General features: G+C 45.8%; 1 protein-coding gene across 3 annotated transcripts in view; it reads right to left on the reverse strand.

Moving 5' to 3' along the window:
- ptpn13 (protein tyrosine phosphatase non-receptor type 13) overlaps window positions 1-18,142 on the reverse strand; it is a 34,905-nt gene extending 16,763 nt beyond the window's left edge. For all 3 annotated transcript variants that reach the window (XM_076158413.1, XM_076158412.1, XM_076158411.1), the window contains exons 1-7: window positions 17,712-18,142; window positions 13,043-13,162; window positions 10,587-10,753; window positions 9,040-9,105; window positions 7,726-7,911; window positions 7,225-7,312; window positions 4,311-4,937 (exon numbers count right to left, since the gene is read on the reverse strand). In XM_076158413.1, the coding sequence (XP_076014528.1) occupies window positions 4,311-4,937; window positions 7,225-7,312; window positions 7,726-7,911; window positions 9,040-9,105; window positions 10,587-10,753; window positions 13,043-13,157 (1,249 nt within the window). In that variant the 5' untranslated portion in view covers window positions 13,158-13,162; window positions 17,712-18,142. The remainder of the gene's footprint in view (window positions 1-4,310; window positions 4,938-7,224; window positions 7,313-7,725; window positions 7,912-9,039; window positions 9,106-10,586; window positions 10,754-13,042; window positions 13,163-17,711) is intronic.
- Between the last annotated feature and the right edge of the window lie 1,868 nt (window positions 18,143-20,010).

Below are 20,010 nucleotides of genomic sequence, written 5' to 3' on the forward strand. Positions count from 1 at the left end.
TCAATAATGTAGAGAAACACAGTGGCAGGGACCAACATAAACAATACGCTCAAGGATTTAATGATATTATTTACCCAGTTTAGCAAGTCTCTCTTCCTTGAGCACAGAACTTGAAAGTCCTGCTCCCGAGTATCAGCTACATAGTTGGCATGAGTAGCATTCCACCAGTCATCGTCATCTTGTTCCACTGCACAATGAGCTCCTGACTGCTATCCTGTCTCCCCTTTGTAAACAACTTAAGTAAGAGGGAGCCGTCACCCAAAATACTTTCCCCTTTTTGATGGATAGTGAGTCATTTGCCATCTGTGGTCAAGCTACGTGGACGAGCCTCTTCTGCTCCCCTGTGTGTTAGCTGGCTTGGTATGACATACACACACTCTGCAGAGCACACACACTCTCCCATGCAAGTGCAAAAACATACATACATACACGGTTACATACGTATATGAAGTACGTGCACAGATACATAATCCCCTGACTTTCTGAGGGAGCAGCGACACGCCCCCACGCCCGGGGAGCTTCAGGGTGACACAAGGACTTACATCCACAGCACAAGAGACCGTCAAGGCTATTTGTGTCAGGAGAACGCCTCAGCACCCTTATCATTCAGCAAAGGTGCTAATTAAGAAAATTGGGGGGGACAATAAATACAATGGAACTGTTTTAATGTGCCAAGTAATCACTTTGAAGGCAGAGCTCTTTTCTTGAGTGACAGATCAGAGTCATAATGCTGAAAGTTAATAACAAACACACACACACTGGACAGCACAACAACAACTGCTTTCATGGATAGTGCAAAAAGTACGATCTGAAGCTCACAGGTTTGGCTGAACCTATAACCCAAACCTAAAACATCCCAACTGTGTGAACAAATCCCCCGTAAGCCTGCTGCTCGTTTCTCAGCTCATCTTACAGAACAAAGCGCTGAACTCACCTCACCTCACCTTTAAGGACTTAAAAGAGTGATTTTGAGTGAGATGAGATGTGTTTGGCGTATAATGTTGTGATTTTGTAGATGTTTCCAATGCATTTCGTCTCAGAGACCTTTCTTCATCAGATCTTAGCCAAACCGATACCTCAATCTCTCTCAGTGATAGTGCAGCGTTTTCTCATTCACTCCCTCTGATGGTAATCGTGATAAAAAGTAAAAAGGCGTGTCTGATTAATACCTGAGCTTTATGTTACACACTTGAGAGGCTGGATTAAAATCCATTATTCATGGCTAGACCAATAAACAACAGGAATGGAGCTGCTGTGGAAAAAAGAAACCCTAGCAGTGAGGAACTGTGTGCAAAAATAAGGTCCTGGTCTAGCCATGGGTGTGTGATGCGGTTGCTGGTGAAACCACAGAGGGAGGAATGATGGCATTCTGAACCTTCCCAAAAAAGCATTTCACACGATGTCAACACCTTCTTTAAGCAACGAAGGAAAAGGGATGCAAACTCAACTGGAGAGACTGAGATCTTGGCCATGGCGTGAGGATTTCACAAGAGATCCAAACGTTAATTATTAAACATGAATGACATTTAACGTTATAAAAATGGAAGGGGATAAAAATATAGACCATAAGTCTTTAGAATGATACGCACAGAGACTCAAACGTTCCCAACAGGAGAAAGTAAACAACAGAGGGTTTCAGTCCTTGTCTACACATGTTTTAGTAATGATTTAATATATACACCTACTGACACCTCATGAGCAGCAGCGCAGAGGATCGCTCCCAGTCTAACCCCGACACTGGGAGGAGGAACAGCTGGAAAAACACAGGATCCTTTTCACAAAACAATGAATGCTGCATCCATCTTTGTGCTCTTCTGTCCTCCTACGTTCCCATGTCCGCTCCCCTCTCCCTCTTAAAAGCTTTCTTTGCACCATGGCCTTAAGGGTGCTCAAGCTGAGAGGGGACACAAACTCAGGCCTGGGGTTATTTAAAGACTGGAGGTCCCAGGAAGAAAGAGAGAGAGTTTCTTTGAATCGTGCTATGCCAGAATAGCAATCGATGTACTACAACTCACTTTACTGCCTCAGAGGAAAAACAAGGAGATTACTTTTTAAATATAACCAAACTTATCGTCGCCCAAAAGCCTTTTATAAAACCACTGCAAAATCTTCACAAACAAACTAAACTGTAATATAATTATGGCAATTTTGCGGTCACTGTCGCCCGTGTTGGCCCCGCCCCGGCCCAGAGGCACGTGACCGGCTGCAAAGTGCCGGAAAAGTCCAATAATGTTTGGAATTCTCTCATCCGCCACGCAGGACTCCAATTACAGCCTCAAGGCCAGCTAGGGAAACTGCTACTCACTGAAGCACCGTGGCACCAGAATTGAGGATTGGGGAGGTGTAGGGTGAGACAGAGGGGACCTGGTAGAAACATGCCCATGCACACACACACACACATTTTTAGTTATGCTTGTACAACAGATGAGTAATTCCTAAACATCACACACACACACACACACACACACACACACACACACACACACACACACACACACACACACACACACACACACACACACACACACACACACACACACACACACACACACACACACACACACACACACACACACACACACAGCATGACTTTATGCATGGTGTAAAGGGATGAAACCTGAGCGCACTGACCGCTCACTGCTGCACCATCATTTTCCTGCAGGAAAGAACAGAAAAAAGTGAAAAGAGAGAGAGAAAAAGAAAAGAAGTCCTCTGCCAAGTAACACATCCACGACGCCCTGCAAATGGTCTGCGCTCAATTACCGGCCCGTCCGTACTGTAGAAAAGTACGACTCCGGGGCGGAAGACTAAAATATTTTGGCTAGCCATCATACCACCTCGCAATTTCAGCGGGAACGTTGTTTTGGGTCGGCGTGGCCTCGGATATCATGCAGAATTTCACTACTGACACAAAAGGACAACAAACAGGGGCCACCAGCCATTCTAATTTCCATTTCCTGATTTTCTGGAGGACAGACTTTGGATTGTTGTTTCACACCGAGACCAAGCGTCCCAGATTAAAATCGGTAAAAGGGGAAACAGGAGGGAGGCAAAGGCAGCCAAAGGGAGCGAAGGATAAAAAGCCACAGTCGAGGAAAAGAATGCAGTCGGTCGGCATTAAAAATAGCTGCCAGGGGAGCGTGGGGGGAGGCTGCTGTGAGGAGGAGCCGCAGAGTGTGGACAGAGAGAGAGAGAGACAGGGAGAGAGAGAGACAGTGGAGGAGGAGGAGGAGGGAAAGGATGAAGAGGAAGAAGACAGTGGCTCATTATGCGAAACCGTTCATCCCTCGCGCTCCGCCGCTGCCGTCCTCAGATGGCCAGCAGACGCAAAGAAATAAGCCACATGTGACTCATTGCACAAAATATTTCTGCCTATGGAGACTTTACTGAGAACTCAATAAGCTCCCGGAGGAAACTTAAAGCTCTTGGGGATGACTGCTGAAGTGTTAAACAACTGTGGCATGTGTGTGTGCGTGTGTGTGCTCTTGTGAAGCATGTGATTACACAATGGGTGTTCTTTTGAGACTGCGAAACAGTAGCTTGGCTGTATGCATGTTGCATGTATGTGTGTGTGTGTGTGTGTGTGTGTGTGTGTGTGTGTGTGTGTGTGTGTGTGTGTGTGTGTGTGTGTGTGTGTGTGTGTGTGTGTGTGTGTGTGTGTGTGTGTGTGTGTATGCTTATAGGGGATCCAGCCAGAGAGGGTCTTGACTATATAATATGTGTGACAGTTAGCAGCAGGCTAGAATTAAGCTGGCCTGTAATTAGAATCATCTTGGAAGCTTTGGAAACCTGGACACCACTGACTCATACATTCTGTCTATACGCTGGTGCCCAGCCACCACCACCAATGATACTTCCTTCAATCCAGCCGCCCGGCTACCATTCCACACGGTAGTTACACATGGACACACAACCTGTAACTAGGGTGTCTGTTTGCTGGCGACATCCTCATATCTCCCACGTCTTCACCTCCCAGTGCAGCCCAGCTGATGGCTCCCAGGAGTCAGGCTGCTCAAACCCTTTTGACCAGTCACTTGTTGTGTATGCTGGTTGCTACAAAATTGGCCAGATCATTTTGCAAAGTCAACCACAGACGAGTGACGTTACAATTTGTACTCGTACCGCCTGCTATTGTTGGTATGTGTCTGATCCACAGGCAGTGTTAAAAAAATGCTAAGCTAAACATTCTGTGTATGTCACTGTCACATTATTGATGGATGACTTTGATTGATGATTTCAGTGACTGAGGACTGAAATCAAAACTGGAGGTGGGTCGAATACAACAATCCATACTTTGGCAGCATACTCACCGTCCATCGCTTGTCTCAGCACCTGGAGCTTCCTCTGTCTCTGCTTAATCCTGTCGTAGGCATTAGTGATGACCGAGCCTATAGACTGAGCCGAGCGGTGATGAGGCTTCCTGCTCTTCAGTCCGCCAAACTCGGCGAAGCGAGAATCTCTGTCCCTGGACACTCGCAAGGGTGATTTGTGCCTGCCTACAGAGTGGGTGCTCAGGGCTGTGCTGCCCCTCCGCGCATCCTCCAAGGCCCCAAAGCGAAGAGCGTCTGGGTCAATACAAGCTAAGTCCACGGAGGAAGCCCAAGACTTCCTGGGCTGACTTGGGCCTAGGTCCGCACTATGGAAGGGTAAAGATCTCCGGTCCAGCTCCACTGGTCGGCCCCTTTGCTGGGGGTGAAGGGGATGCAAATAGGGATAAGAGTGCTGGTGTTTGAGTGTGAGGGGGTTGTGGTAGAGTTCTGCGTTGGATTCAGAGCTGTGTTGGTAATCAGAATACTGTAGTGCTGCGGCGTCATCCCCCTTCAAGAGATCTTGGATCGGCAAAGAGCCCATGGATCGGCTCAAGCCGCGGTTAAGAGACGTCTGCTCCTGTGTTCGGGCTCGGTAACGCTCCAAAACCCTGGGGGCGGCACTTCTCCCTAAGAAGACAACAGAGACAAAGATAGTTATTAAATCAAACAGTTAATTAAATCACACATTAAAAACCATTTCAGCAGGAAGAAAATAAACCAGATTGACTGGGTTTCTTCGCATGCCCTCTTACAGACAGACTGACAGACAGACGGATCAGCTGCAATACAGCTGTTGTACTTCAAATGAAAGCGGCCCCAGCGGATCATATTTTTAGCACTCTGCTCCGCTGAGAAAGAAGGCAAATTTATGATGAAAGGATGATCTTAAGAGGGATTTACATGGGATTTTGTGCAATGCCTAAAGTGCCTCACTGGACTGTCACTCAGCTCTGTGAACAGCTACAGGATGACACGGCTATTAGACACGGCAATTCTAACAGCATCGCTCACATTTCATAGACACGTGTGTGCCCGTTTCCCTGGCTTCAAACAGACCACAGCCAGCAGGCCTGTCCATAAATACGTGCAGAATCAATCACAATAACAAATATGGCAACTGCATTAAAATGACAAGAAACACCCAGACATTATACTTTACTTTACATTACTGAAAAGTCTGATCTTGAACAACAAGATTCTTCTACCTTCAATATTCTTTCAATGAAGCACTTACTTACATTACATTACGATCATTTGGCAGACGCTTTTATCCAAAGCGACTTACATTACATTACCACCCTTCGCAGAGGGGGGAGCAATTGAGGGTTCGGTGCCTTGCTCAGGGGCGCCTCGGCAGGGGCTCGAACAGGCAACCCTCCGGTTCCCAAGTGGAAGCTCTACCCACTGAGCCACTGCCTCCCCTGTCGTACTTATACGAAATCATACGATTTCTTCACAGGAAATGAGAGCATTACTAGAACTTCTACAAAATCAGTGTAATATAGCTGCAGGGGGGAAACTAAGAGAAGGTTGGCCATTAAACTGTAACCGAACTAAATTTCAGGTAAAAAATTAGCAATTCAGAATAGTGATGCACCTTAACATTCCAGTTAGATTGTTTACATTTTTCAGTGGCAACATTTCCTCCCAAAATCAAAGAACAAAGCACCGTGTGTGAAAAAATGAACAGTTTATGTTGAGTACATTTCCATTGAAAACTGACTAATGATATTTGGAGAGCGCTTCCTGGCAGGGCTGCGTGTGCTGCCAGTGACGGCATGTTTCAGAACGCGCGACACACACACACACACACACACACACACACACACGGGAGGAAAAAAAAGGAGAGGAGCGCACGAGGAGAAATGAAGGCCTGTAAAAAACTCTGCATGTGGTTTAATGTACGAAGCACATGCTCGCTCTGAAACTGGGGAACACATCAAAGACGGAGCGCCCGGCGTCTTCCAGGAACTCAGGGAGGCACACGAGGACTAGACTGAGCAAAATATGCTGCAATCTATATATACATAAGCCATAAAGCTTTAGGTTTAAAGTGGTAATGGCGTTTACTGTCAATAAGGGAGTGAGGAAAACATGGAGCTGGAGTCAGCCTGAGGCAGAAAGGGGAGTCGTTTCCTCGGGAGGAAAGACGCTTAGGAACTGAGTTATACTCTGCATGTCCTTTCCCTAGGGCTGGCTGGTGCTCAACCAGGGGAACAAAGCGCTGATACAAACAGCAGAGCAGCCGCTTCACTGGTGACTACAAAATATGCATCTGTAATCAATGCCATGCCATGCTTACATAATGAGGACGACAGCCATGTTTGCGCTCCGCTCTCCTCTCCGTAAGCCCGGAAAAAAAAAAAGTTGGACTTCTCTCAGAAACCACTGGGAAGATTTGGTCATATTTTCCTAAATTAAATCTGTTTCTACGTTGCAGTGTGGTGCCGCTTGCACTTTCGATTATCCGTTTTGAAATTCAAACTGTCCAGAGATTGTTGTTTTTTTTATGTAATGTTCCTCACCATTTTATGCTGGCAGAAAGGGAGACTCTTAATTAATAGTAGCTTGTGTGAAGTGTGAAGTAATCACATGAGTGGCTTCGACAACCATCCTGCAGCTTTCTGAGAGCGACAGATTTGCTGTGATTGATGCAGGTTAAGAGAGGATGTGACTGATGTTCTGGAACCTGCTGAACAGCAACAGCTCACATTTACCGACAGGCCACTTCCTTATGTACATGCCGGCAGAGGCGGTATTTCAAAATGTCATCAGGAAGAACAAAGTGTGACTCGCTCATCGCCATACTTCAGGACGCAAACAACGAACATAAGTAAACGACGGCTACTTCAGCGACGTGTACACTCGGGATCCGGTTGCTCTTGCATGTGTGTGTCGGTGCAACTTGGCTTACCTGTGGGGAGGCCTTTGCCCCTCAGTCTCTCCCGAATCTCTTTACTACGCTCTGGGAGAGACTCTCTATCGGTCAGCAGACCGTCCAGCTGGGAACAGGCAGAGAGAGGGAGGAAGGGAGCGAGTGGAGATGGGAGAGAGAGAAAGAGAAAAACATTGAGGGGATTGGAGACAAAACTGAAGTCAGCGTCATCCATCAAACTTTCCATCAGCCTTCAGCAGCGTTCTGTGTCCAGCTAATCCAAGCTATTGTACTTTTATTCTACAGATGATAGACTTTTAACCTGCAATTATCTGCTCCTCATTGTGCCCCAGACAGCTTGGAGCAGGTTATGTTACCACAAAGAAACTCAAAAGACGAGCTTTATCATAAGCATCAGCTAAAAATATGTCTTGTGTCGCATTGATCGACAACCCGTGGCAGCGTCATTAGGTTCTCTTCATAGGTTCTATTTTTAAATTCTATTCGACAGGCTTTTCATCCATTCACATACACATGTACCTGGGAAAGGCTGCCCAGCACCAAACGGACCAGTTTTCTGATGTAGGTGAAGGGCGGGTCACAGCTGGAGTTCCGGATGTGTTTGCTGCAGACGTCCAGCACGGTGCGCACCGACATACGCGTCAACGTGACATCGTCGCACATGTTGAGAAGCAGGCTGTTGAGGTGTTCGCCCAACTTCATAGGCTGCAAAAGACATTAATGTTAAAAGAGTGAGAAGGTGACTGAACAAGCAATAATTCCACAATCTGAAATCATGTTTGAACCTCCACATATCTTAACTAGATGGTGCTCAACCTAATCACTCTTAGACGTGGCATTGTTATAGTTTTCCCTCCTGAATTCTCTTTCCATTTGTGCCACGTGAATACCATGGAAAAGCACACACCAGCTTACTTCTACACAAGCAACTTACATCATAAGCAGCAGGAACAACAACTATGATAATCACAAATGGTGCAGCTGCTGTGAACGCCACTGCAGTGACTCCTTCACGGGTGAGAGCCAGGAAACGACCAGTGGGAGCTAATCGCGCTTGAACCCCCAGTGAAGCTGAGCGGATGGCAAACTTGCCCAGTCATGGCGTTTCTAACCTGAGGGCGTTGCTCTCTCCCAAATGAGCCGCCGCCACGCTGCATGCTGCTTTCACACCTGACCGGCTTGCTGATATTCAGACGCCATTGCATGCCAGGCAGCTCGCTGGCATCAGATTCTTGTGTGTGTTTACACACTGCATCAGCAAAATCCTCTCATCCAGGTTGGACAGATGCAGATCACGTTTCAAAGAGTGATTTCAGTGTGTGTGTGTGTGGCTTTCGGGCTGTACACTGGCACGATTGAAGGATCAGGTTTGTGGAATTTTGGATTTAAGAAAACACGCTCCTGGCAGTTTCACATTTCTTCCCATGCGTCATATCAACGAAAACAATTGCTATCACTGCGTACATTTGGTCCTACTTTCCCTAGCTCTCACCAAGGCGCCACCCACCATCTGATTTTGGAGAGTAGCCATTGTCTCATGACTACGCCACTTTACATGGAGACAACACAAGTATCTCACAAGCCTTTCTGAGCAGAATACGGTACAGATATGTTCTCTGACGCACACACACATCTGAGCTCCATTTAATCCTTTTCAGAAAGTGATAGGCAGATCACAAAGAAAGACAACTGAGGCTTCCCAGGGACAGAAAGACTGAGGAAAGTGTGTCAGTATGTCTGTAACTGTGATTTCCAGCGGATAATGACCTATGTAAATGTCTACATTCAAATGGGAATGCAGTCCTGGATCCTGCATCTGTGTTTAGAATGTACCTGGCTTTGAGGGATCTCGTAGTCTGCGCCCCAGAACAGGGTCATCCCCAGAGAGTACATGTGCATCTGTGGAAAAGACACATAGGGATGTTACTTCAATAGAACACCAACAAAGTGAAGCATTTCTGAACACACAGAAGGTGGAAGAATGCAGTTTCATTAGACAGAGACAGAGAGAGAGAGAGACAGAGAGGGACAGAGACAGAGAGAGAGAGAGAGAGAGAGAGAGAAAATAAAAGAAGAATTCATTCTAATATGGAAAGGAAAATGAGGGAGGGAGACGCTGAGACTAAATCCAAAAACATTTTTCCATTTTCCTCTCCTTGCTACTCTGCACTCATTGCTTGGGAGAGAAATCACTTCCCCTGAATGTTGGGCTTGGTAGAGGAAAGAATAATTCGGGGATTGCCAAAGAATGCAACACAGCCTTCAAGGTCTTTTAGGAACAGAGCTCGGCACAGATTTAAAGGCACATGCGTGTTTACAGAGAATGCGAGAAAAAACGAGTCAAAGCCGCCCAAGGAGAGAGAGAAGTGATACGGCCCCGCTGTGTTGACAAAGAGTCAGAGGGGGGAAACCGTGGCCCTCACAGCTGATGTATATTCGCCTGCAGTGGTAGATAATGAGGGGGACGGATTAGATTTTATGCACTGAAATAACTCAGCTGAAGGAGACGGGACCGGGGTTGGAAAACTGACTCAGCACAAAACTGTGTTGAGGTCTCGGGACGGTGCCAGAGACAGGAAACCAGTCATGCAGGCTTTCAGCCCTTCTAATAAGAGGGGCAGAGTCAAACAGAGGGGGTGTGGTTCTGTACATGTATACACGAATAAAGGAACTTCTAGAAGGTGATATGTTTTAATGTAACAAGTTCACACAAAAAGCTGATTTGTAGAATCATTTCCACTGAAGAATTTCTCTACTTCCCTGTGTGTTGTTGAGAGTGTGACTAACTGCCACATCTGTCCTCTGCCTATTTGGTTTCCACGCCCGCGACTCAATAAGTAATCAGAAAAAGGCTGTTACTTGTGGAAAGTGTTCAAAATTCCCTCATTTAGTTTACATTCTATAGAGACTTAATCTGTTTTCTATCATGTGGTGAATGTAGGTTTGATGTCAGCCAGTTTCAGAGAGGGCGTGAACAGGCGGTGAAATCCTGCTGCAGTGTAGCTCGTCAGGCGGAGAGAGTGGGACGCTGTCAGATCTTTTTTAAAAATGAAGTTGTTATTCATTTGACAAATTCTAAAAACAAACCGCTTGGAAGCTGTGAAAACACTGACAACTGCTTCCCGGCGCTGCACATGAGTGCCACTTTCTGCACCATCATCCCAGCCTATAAAATGTGACACCACAGTGCCAAACTTCTCCTATGCCTCCATAAAAACAAACCATGCAAATACAAAGAAAATTGAAATGGAAGTGGAATTGGAAAGGGCTTCATTAATGTTCTGATTAAGCAGCAACAGTGAGGACGGGTGTGGATACGAGACGTACACACTTAGAAAGCTCCTTCCCATATGGAGGGACAGTATGTGTGAGGTTTCTACCTTCTCTATGTCGGAGATGGAACCCATGGCGGTCCCGTCCAGAACCTCTGGAGCGGTGAAGGCTCTGAGGTCCTGCTGGGTCACGTACTCGCTCGTGAATGAGATGTTTCCAGAGGGCATGAGGAGGAGGGACCAGGGAGAGATGATGAAGCCCATGGCTGAGGGGTCTGCAGAGGGAAGCGGAAGGATGAACACAGACAAATTACAGACATGACAATTGCTTTGTCGTTGCCGGGGGGTTGGAAACGCTGTGACCGTTCTTACACGCAAACATATCACATGGTGGTGAGATTAACACGCTGGTCTGTCATCATTTGGACAGAGAAAAATTCCTGGCTATTGTCACGCAAAACAAAAACACACACAAAGTGTTAAGGGTTGTTGGGTATACAGTGTTGAACAGTTCCATACCAGCATCGAATTAAACTTTGTCCGAGCAGTTATAGCATGAATGCAGCATCTGTAAGACGTCCGACCGCAGTGGAAGCTTCTCGCTCGGATTTTGGCATTTGTGGAAATTCAAGATGATTGGAGTAAACAAAAACACATGCTGCTTTCTTAGCCTGCGAGAAAATAGCTGCTCAAGAGGCATGGAAGAGGCGAGGAATGGCTACGCAGCGTAATTCTCTTTTCATACAAAGCCACAGTCAGCGTTATGGTTAGAGAGCGTTTTAAAAATATACAATGGAATGTTTGAGCAGCGCTGCAAAATTCCTTTCTTTGGCTGATACTTTACTGGGAGAGAGACAGAAGGGAACAGAGGAACGGGATTTGAGGCACCGAAGATCTGTTTTCCAAAGCTGGAATTCTCAACGTAAATAGATGTTTCCTGTTCAGAGCTCGTGTGACCGTTTGGAGATCTTACTCAAAAAAGGAGAATGGGTGACTGTGTGTAATTCACGCAAGAATCTGCCTCTGGATGAGCAAATCACAAAGACAGAGTCACAATACAACGTAAATAAGAGCAGAAACCAATCGTCGCTGCTCCTCCCAACTGGGAATGTGAAGGCTCCTTTGATTCTGCATCGGCTGCATACTATGCAGCACCCACGGCGCTACCAGCTCATTTTCCCACGATGTGCACGATGGGAATGTGTGTCAGACTGAACAATCAAGTTTGATAAGTGTGAATCGTAGCGCTACAGGAAGCAGGATGACGCAAACAGATACAGGCCTGCGTCACCATCATCATCGTCACCTCTAAGTGGGTCAAAGTGTAACATTTCCTTGCAGGCTAAACTGGCTGTGTGTGGACATGCTGTGCTGCATTGTCCTGGATAAACAACAACAACGGGTACAAAACACAGGAAAAGGGGTTTGAACCCATTACCAGAGGGACACACATAGGAGCAAACGGCCACTATTGACACATGCCAACAGGAGTGCCGTGATGATAGCTAACTGTTTGACAATGTGTTTCTAACAGAGCCAGAACGTGGCATGCGTTCGCGGCGGCGGCGTCTTGGCCTCCTGGAGACAGAGAAGTGGTGGAGGAGTTGGCTGCATCAGCTGGATTCTGGCCCCCTCCTGACATATGGAAGACATTCTGACAGTGCCTTTTATGGCTCTCCAGACGGAACCAAAATACATCTGAGGAGCGCCAATGATGTGCCGTATGGAATTCACTGAAAACGCCAAGTCGTCAGCTGCCTCCGCACAACTCAGACCTTTTTTTTATGAAATCTAAACCGTAAGCGACGCACGAAAACCAAAAAAACAGCGCACGTCTCTGACAGCCGGCCGAAGAACCAGTAGCACGAATACAAGCGTTTCAATTTGAGATGGTTGTTGTTATTAATCCGTCCATGTTCTTGGTTACAAATTTCTTTACATAGCTCAGTGACTATACAGTATAATAGGTGGTTCCCACATCTGCTTTTGGCATTTCAGCTTCACTCAGCAGTATAAAACCATGCACACAAGAGACCACAATCTATTCAGTATGGCAACATGACTGCACGCAGACATACAGTCAGTATCAAAGAAACGTCCCAGGAACATAATGAAGTAGCCTCATATTGTCTAAAATACTCCAGATATTCAACTTTGCTTTCTGAGATTCCTTGGGAGTCTAAATGTCTTGTCTGAATTGATCGAATTACTGGATTACTGGTTTACAGGAGCGTTTGTGCTCCTAACGGACGACTCGGTATCAAAAAGGCATATTTAGAGGCCGCACTGATAAAAAGGAATTCTTCCTGCCTGCCAGGGATCGTCGGCAGTGAAACCAGTCAGAGGCTGATACTTAGGGGGGTCAAAAAGTTTCAAGCTTCCCAAGGAAATGCACCACTGGAAACGCAATAACACAATTAAGGACGAAGCAACCAGCTGCACTGGTTTGGTGAGACATGAGAGCCGTTTGCAGGGGGGTTTGTGTACAGGGGTTTGTGTACAGGGCTTTGTGTGCATCACTTCCAAAGGGGCGTCTTTGCAAATTTGAATCCACATGTTCATACCTTTGTGAAAGAGTTCTTGGAGGCTGTCTGCACTCTGGCTGAGGACTGCCCAGACCTCTTCCTCCTGGAGTGGACCTCCTCGAACCTCCAACGCTTCAGCCAGAGACACATGCATCTTCCCTGTGCAGGCAGAGCAAAGAGACCGCAGGGTGAATTATTTACCAGCACAGTACAGAAATATAGAAATAGGCTTAAACCAGTCCAGAACTCAGTATGTAATCAGGAGTACGTATATGACGCCAGGTAACAATTAACTGTGAGGCACACAGCATGTCAGACCTCAGCTCTACATACGCTACCTCCTAGTTGTTTTTCGACATTCCATTCAAATCCCTCATGACACAGTTATCCAGTCGGCTGTTCGACTAATAATCCTTTCAAAACAATGTTTTTCTCAGAGTCTATACCCTTGAAAATTTTAGCACTTATCTCCGTCTTCCAAGAACCTAACGTGGAGTTGTTTGACTGCACAAGATGAAAGCAGGACAAAGCGCACACTGCTGTGTCATTGCATCCTCAGGCGTTTGCGTGCATTGATCAACAGCTTTCCTTACACCGTCATTCCCTCGGGACAAACTCCTCAATCTGAGGCATCTAATCATGCTCTGCAGCTGATGAGGTAGCTCAGGCATATGACAGGCACATGGAAACGCACAAACACAAACACACAAACACACAACTCTACTTGCTTCCATCGTGGGAATCATTCACCGGCTTGTAAGTGTCAAAAACAGACAGCGACAACGCAGGGCTTAATAAGTGGAGGAGCTGCTGTGCACATAAGTACAAACACATGCTTCCACTTCCTGATGACACGTCAAATCACCTGAAACGTGATCAAGCTCACGTCCGGTAGTTTATATTGTCTCGTGGAGAGAGTAGAACAACTATACCTTGCAGGGACTTATGCATGTCACAACACAGTATGGCTGAGGAGGATACTTCACTTGTTTCATTTGGTGTAATATGGTGGCACGAAATAGATTAAAATATTTGTCAAAGTTTTTGATGTGACAATCACTCTAGGCACCCCAAATTAGATGAGGATTTGTGGGCTTAAAGTGCCATTAGAGAGCCTTACATGACCCTGAATGGGGCAAATGACAATGTTCATCTCCACATAAAACCTGAGCTGCTGCCCTGTGGGATTACATCTAACTGGGCAAAAAAGCCTCAGCACTGCCGCAGGTGTGTGTGTGTTAGGAGACATTTATTTGATCCAGCCATTGTTAAGCTTGAAGAATGTGCCAGCCTGCAAAGTGATAAACAGTACTGTACTCCTGCTGCTGATTTCAACGTGTAAAAAAGCACAAACCTGGTGCGAAACTCACAACTGTAAGTGTGTTTGCCTCTGTTCTCTATACATTATATGCGCCGTTAACCAAGTACAGGTGCAACCTTACAAAGTCTTTCAACATTTTAAGGACGGCTCCGTGCCAGGAAATTAGATAAAATGTCATGTCAGTAAAACCCAACAAAACTACTCGGAAGCTGCTTTGATCTCCTTAGTAATCATCTTTTATTGTTACAAAATTTGATTATAATCATATCATATCAAATGAAATAAGCAAAGCAGAAGGCCGTGACTTTCTTCCAACTCATTTTCTGCATTGAAACTATCAGACCTCAAAGACTTGACAGTCTAAATATATTACACCAGCCACACAACAGCCACAAACTTATGAAGCATAAAACAAAACAATAAATTGAAGATTTAAAAAAACGAAGCAGGATATCGCAAGAAGCTATAGAAGGATTTTGAATGAAAAGTTGGTGGATAGAAAATCGCCCTGATGGTGACAGTATGACAATAACACTTTTTAAATTTCATGTTTGGGAGACGGAGTCATAATTGGAGTACTCGGCATTGGCGGAGGGATGCTCTCATTGCTTTCTTGTTGTATTGGTATTATTAAATCCAATTAAATTTGTTTGTTTTGTCTTTTGGCACGGAGATCCAACTTCAACAACCTTGAACCATTTCCTAGTTTGGGATCAATAAAGTCTATCTATCTATCTATCTATCTATCTATCTATCTATCTATCTTCAGCATCACGTGGCGTATCCATCAACAGGCGCTCTTTCTCACTCTGCTTAAACTGGTTCAGCTTGAAGGATGTGAAACAACATCCTCCCTGTAAATCTGGAGTTTTGGAGCGTGTTAATGAGTAAGCATGTCACCGGCCTACATGTTTATGCAGGAATGCAGGTTAACCATTCCAGTCAATGGGAGGCGTGAAGTGTCAGGCGAAGTGGGTTACTACCCATCTCGCTCATTACCCATGAGAATGGGGAGCGCGGGCAGTGTGAAGGCTGATTGTTTTGCGCCCCTTGTTATTTCAACAGAGACCTACAGTGGAATGTTTTTATCCGCCGCCGAGGCTGCTGGGTAGGCCAACTCCTCTCCTATTGGATTGTGGTCCTGCTCATTATTGAGGGGAGCTTAGGAGGCAGCGGCCCAAAACAGCGAGAGCAGATCAGCCTTCAGCACCTCTCCTTCTCATCCCCCCCCCTTTTATCAAACAGTGGAGATGTTTGTTCCCAGGTATTCTGTGTATTCCCACACTCCAGCTACAAAAGAGGAACATAAACAAAGCTCAGTCCGATGCGGCTGCTCACTGTTTCTAAGTCCTGGACTGCGGTCACAAGGATTTTTAAGAAAATAATTCCGGAAACGTGATAGCGCTCTTTCCTCTACGCTTAGGTGAAGCCTTTCCTTTCCTCCCCACCCTCGCCGTCTGTGACACAGCTACAAGGCATGAAACAGATTTGAAAACAAGCCCCAGAAGAAGAAGAAAACCCAGCACTTCAGCTGAGGAGCCCATAACAAAAATGTACCACAGCTAATTATGTTTTCCGCTGCTGTCTCTTAGCACTTCGTTCTGTACATCTGCCAGTGACAGAAAGGGGGATTCAGAAAGCGTTTGCAACCTTCTCCCAAAACACATCTCAAAAACCTGAGTAGCAGAGCGACTATGCGACAATCAACCGCGAAAAATTCAATCCAACAATAAAACGCAAATATACAATGAGGAATTTGTTCATATCCTCTGAACATTAGAGCTGTGGTTGCAGCTGGCAAAGACATTTGGACGAGATGCTGGTGAGGAGATGTCCTCTGCCAGTATTGATGTGAAAATCTTCCTGGAGTCGTTGACGCCAGGAACATTTGACAACAAACTCTGGATGAACCTCAATTCCCAGAATCATTTTATACAGCCTGCAAGCAAACACTTCAAATTCAAAACATACACACACACACACACACACAGAGCAGAATCCTGGTCGAGGCAGGACTCGATCAAATTCTTACCAAGCAGCTTGATGAGAATGTAAAGGCAGATACTTTGGAAACACATACCATAGCCATAAGAATTAATACAATCACATCACAGAGGATATGAAGTGATGTGAGAAAGCACCTGTCAGTCACTATAGGACAGGAACCTATGACAAAATAGAGGTTTCAGGGTCAAACGTAGAAAAACACTTTAAAATCGCGTTCTGTGGATCCATAGTGGAGGGACCTTCAGACGGACTCCCGGTTTAACGGAGATCTGGTCACTGTGCATTGAATATGACTGAATGTTCCCAGTTATATTGTCAGAAGTGTGACTCACCTAGTGAAAGAGAAACACCAAGTCACAAATTTAAGCAAACATCTGACATCTTAACCCAGATGACTTTACAGTGACTTAGCAGTGAACATGGTAGTTGATGGAGAGAGTGTTGGCCGTTAAGGCTCTGACCCTAGGACCTTTGGGTTGGAAAGGTCACTGTAACCATTAAGCCACGCTGGAGGCCAGACCTGGGTTTAAACTGGTCCCAACTGTCCCATTATCGGCCTACACTGGACCAATGGTCCTCACTTCTCATTTTGGTCCCGACCTCATCCGCTCCAGTCCTGTTAATCACAGGGTTGCTATGAGTACCGTGACATGCAGTGCATGGTTTTAGCGAAACCACCCTCCAAACCCCCCCTTTCCACCCAACAGACACACACACACACACACACACACACACACACACCAGCTGAAACCAGTCCGCTGGCTTCTTTCCTCCTTTTTTCCAGTGATGCACACACCATCTCCACCATGGGCACATCAGATGAGAGCATTCAAATTGCGCAACCATGGAATCTCCCCACCTTATCCTTTGGTCTTGCAAAGCCAAAACCCTCGTGACCTTTGACCCCAAGTGACTTTACTACTTTTCTATGGTAATGAAGGGGGAGGGGGTACAAGCTGCCCTCTTATAAATCCTTCAGTCTGTGTGCCAAACCTTCAGTCTGCTTGGCTTTGGCATCAGCAATTGTTTACTTACTTGAATTGACATTTTTGAGCATGTTGCATTTCTGTTTAACCGAAATAGCAGCAATAGACGATGAACTTGAAATCCTACTAGAAAGCCTGGTGGGTTCAAAGCCAAGATGATCTGTGTCATACACCAGCATGGGCGAACAGCAGCCAGTTTAATACACCATAAAGGCGAAAAATGCGAAATCATACCAGAGACGAAGAACATTCTAAGTGTTACCCGCATTTTAAGGGTTTCTGATTCCTAATGTTCCCGTAAGAATGGCTGCCGACAGATCCGCTAACTCCCAACGCGACAAACTTTTTGGGTTAACTGATATTAAAAGTGCTTTGGAAAAAAATAGCAACTTACCGGACGAGTACAATCACAAATTAACTTGAATTGTTCGTATTCCGAGCAGGCTAGGAGTGCGCAGACCAACGGGACCGGACGCCATCCCGTCCACAAAGCAACATCTTGGGGGAGTTGTGGTGGAATATACGACGGGCGGGCAACAGGTTTACCTTTCCTCGGCGCATCCGGTTAAAAACAAACAAAACAACAGCAAATCCCTGCAGGGAGAGAGTTTTCCAAATGTTTCGCGAAATACGTAAATCTCTCGTTTTTGGTGACCACTAACAAGGTTTTTTGCTCCCTTCCAGGCGCAGCCAAGTTACCGTTTGTGCGGACGGAGGGAGCGGGCTAACTCCTCCCTTTGCCCCGGCGAGCGTGGGCTGACTGGGAGTAACCAGACACCTTACCGCCGCCGACCATTGGCTCTCCGCTCGGGGGACTGTCACTTCACCAAGAGGCGTCTCTATAGTAACGCACAACTGGGCTGTAAACTAGGACCCTATTTTTTAGTGTGTGTAACTTCTCAACAATTAATACATAAATAAATGTATGTTTAAAAAAAAGGGTTAAAAATCAATTTCTGTGCATTATCTCTAAAAATACAACTTGAGGGTCTAATACATAAAATGTGTGTAAATAATACAAATGAGCTAATTCTGCGATTTTATTCACAGGATGAGAATGAGATTGTTTGGATTGTGTGTTAATTCATGTATTTATGCGAGCTGATGTAATAATCACATTAGACGAAGTGTGAATTCTTATTATTTTCCCTTTAGAAAGTGTGAAAGTTATAACAACAACAGACACAGAGAGTAGAAATTAAGATGATTCATATTTTCTTGTAATTCTCACCACATCAAAGTCATTTGGGCAACACACACATCTAGGCAGTCAGGAAGCAATTCACAGCTGAGTACTTCCTTCCCCTGCTGTGGCACAAAGCTGACCATTTATGGGTTTGTCTTTCGCCATCTAGTGGCTATGAGTGCTCATTACATGTAATTGTTCTCCTGAAAAAGATTACATGTATTTAGCACAACCATGGGCTGGAGAGATAAGAGTGGATTCTTTATTTGATTAACATTGGTTTCCACTTTAGAAAGTGACAGCAGGCATTTCTGCCGTCTACACACAATGAAAGTGGACAGCCTAAGATGATTTATAGAAAAACACAGAGGATGGAAAAAGAAAGAGTAAACCTGTCTCTGGCAAAGGCATGACAGATAAGGATAAGGGATTGTATGCAAAAAGGACTGAGGACGTGTACCTCAATATTTATTACATTTTAGCTACGCCCCTGTCTATGGTACTGTATATGTATTCAATGAGATAAATAAGCCAAAATATTGTGGCACCTTGTCCATTAAAGATTGAAGTGTTGCTGGTAAGATTCAGTGCGGTCATTCTTCTGTTTTGATCGCACTGTGGTGGGACGCACCGCATCGGATCACAGCGATGCCTCACACACACGCACGCGCGCGCGCGCGCGCACACACACACACACACACAAACACAAACACAAACACACACACACACACACACACACACACACACACACACACACACACACACACACACACACCCTCCCTTCCACAGAGCCTCCATGTGATCTCTTCCTCTTTCACCCTCTCTATCCGGGCTTTGACGTCAGACGTGCTCCTTTTCGGTTGCTATGGTAACATATTTCCCTATCCCCCTTCCCCTCCCTCCCTCCCGCTCTCTGCTCTGGTAGGTCCACAATGGTACAGCCAGCATCTTGCAGCACAATGGTTGCAAGGTGGTGAGCTGGGGAGAGTGATTCAGCATCAGCCAACCTCCGTTCCGTCCACCTCCGCTTTTTTGGTTCCTCATCGCTTTTTTATTTTCCGTTTCCCCCCGTTAATTCGCCATCTTTAGTAGATCAAGCTTTTGCGCAATGGTCACTGCATTGTTTCCAGTCGGGATGTTTTGAAAGGACTGTCACCGGACCAGCCTCGTCATCATCTGGCACGGAATGGTAAGGCCGGGGGTGGGTTAGTTTAATGGGGATGCTGGACCCCCCAGTTGCCCGCAGGATGGAGTGATGAATATTGATTGGAGGGAAAAGGTTAATGAAGTCCACTATAGCGGTGCTACTGTGTGGAGAAGGGGACGGGTGACGGGGACAAAATCAGCCGCATCCCTCCACATCCACCGGTGTGCACGTTGTTTTACTGTGCGGTGTTTGATCCGCGTCGAAATGATGAAATGTTGTTGTTTATCCGTTTTCCATCTTCCACCGTTGTCTACATACATCCTCCAGCAGGCTAACATATCATAAAACAGCTCCATCTAC

This window comes from Genypterus blacodes, unplaced genomic scaffold (assembly GCF_046128005.1).
Source record: "Genypterus blacodes isolate CSIRO-AG114 ecotype Tasmania unplaced genomic scaffold, CSIRO-AGI_Gbla_v1 ptg000077l_1, whole genome shotgun sequence".
In the NCBI taxonomy this organism is placed as follows: domain Eukaryota; kingdom Metazoa; phylum Chordata; class Actinopteri; order Ophidiiformes; family Ophidiidae; genus Genypterus; species Genypterus blacodes.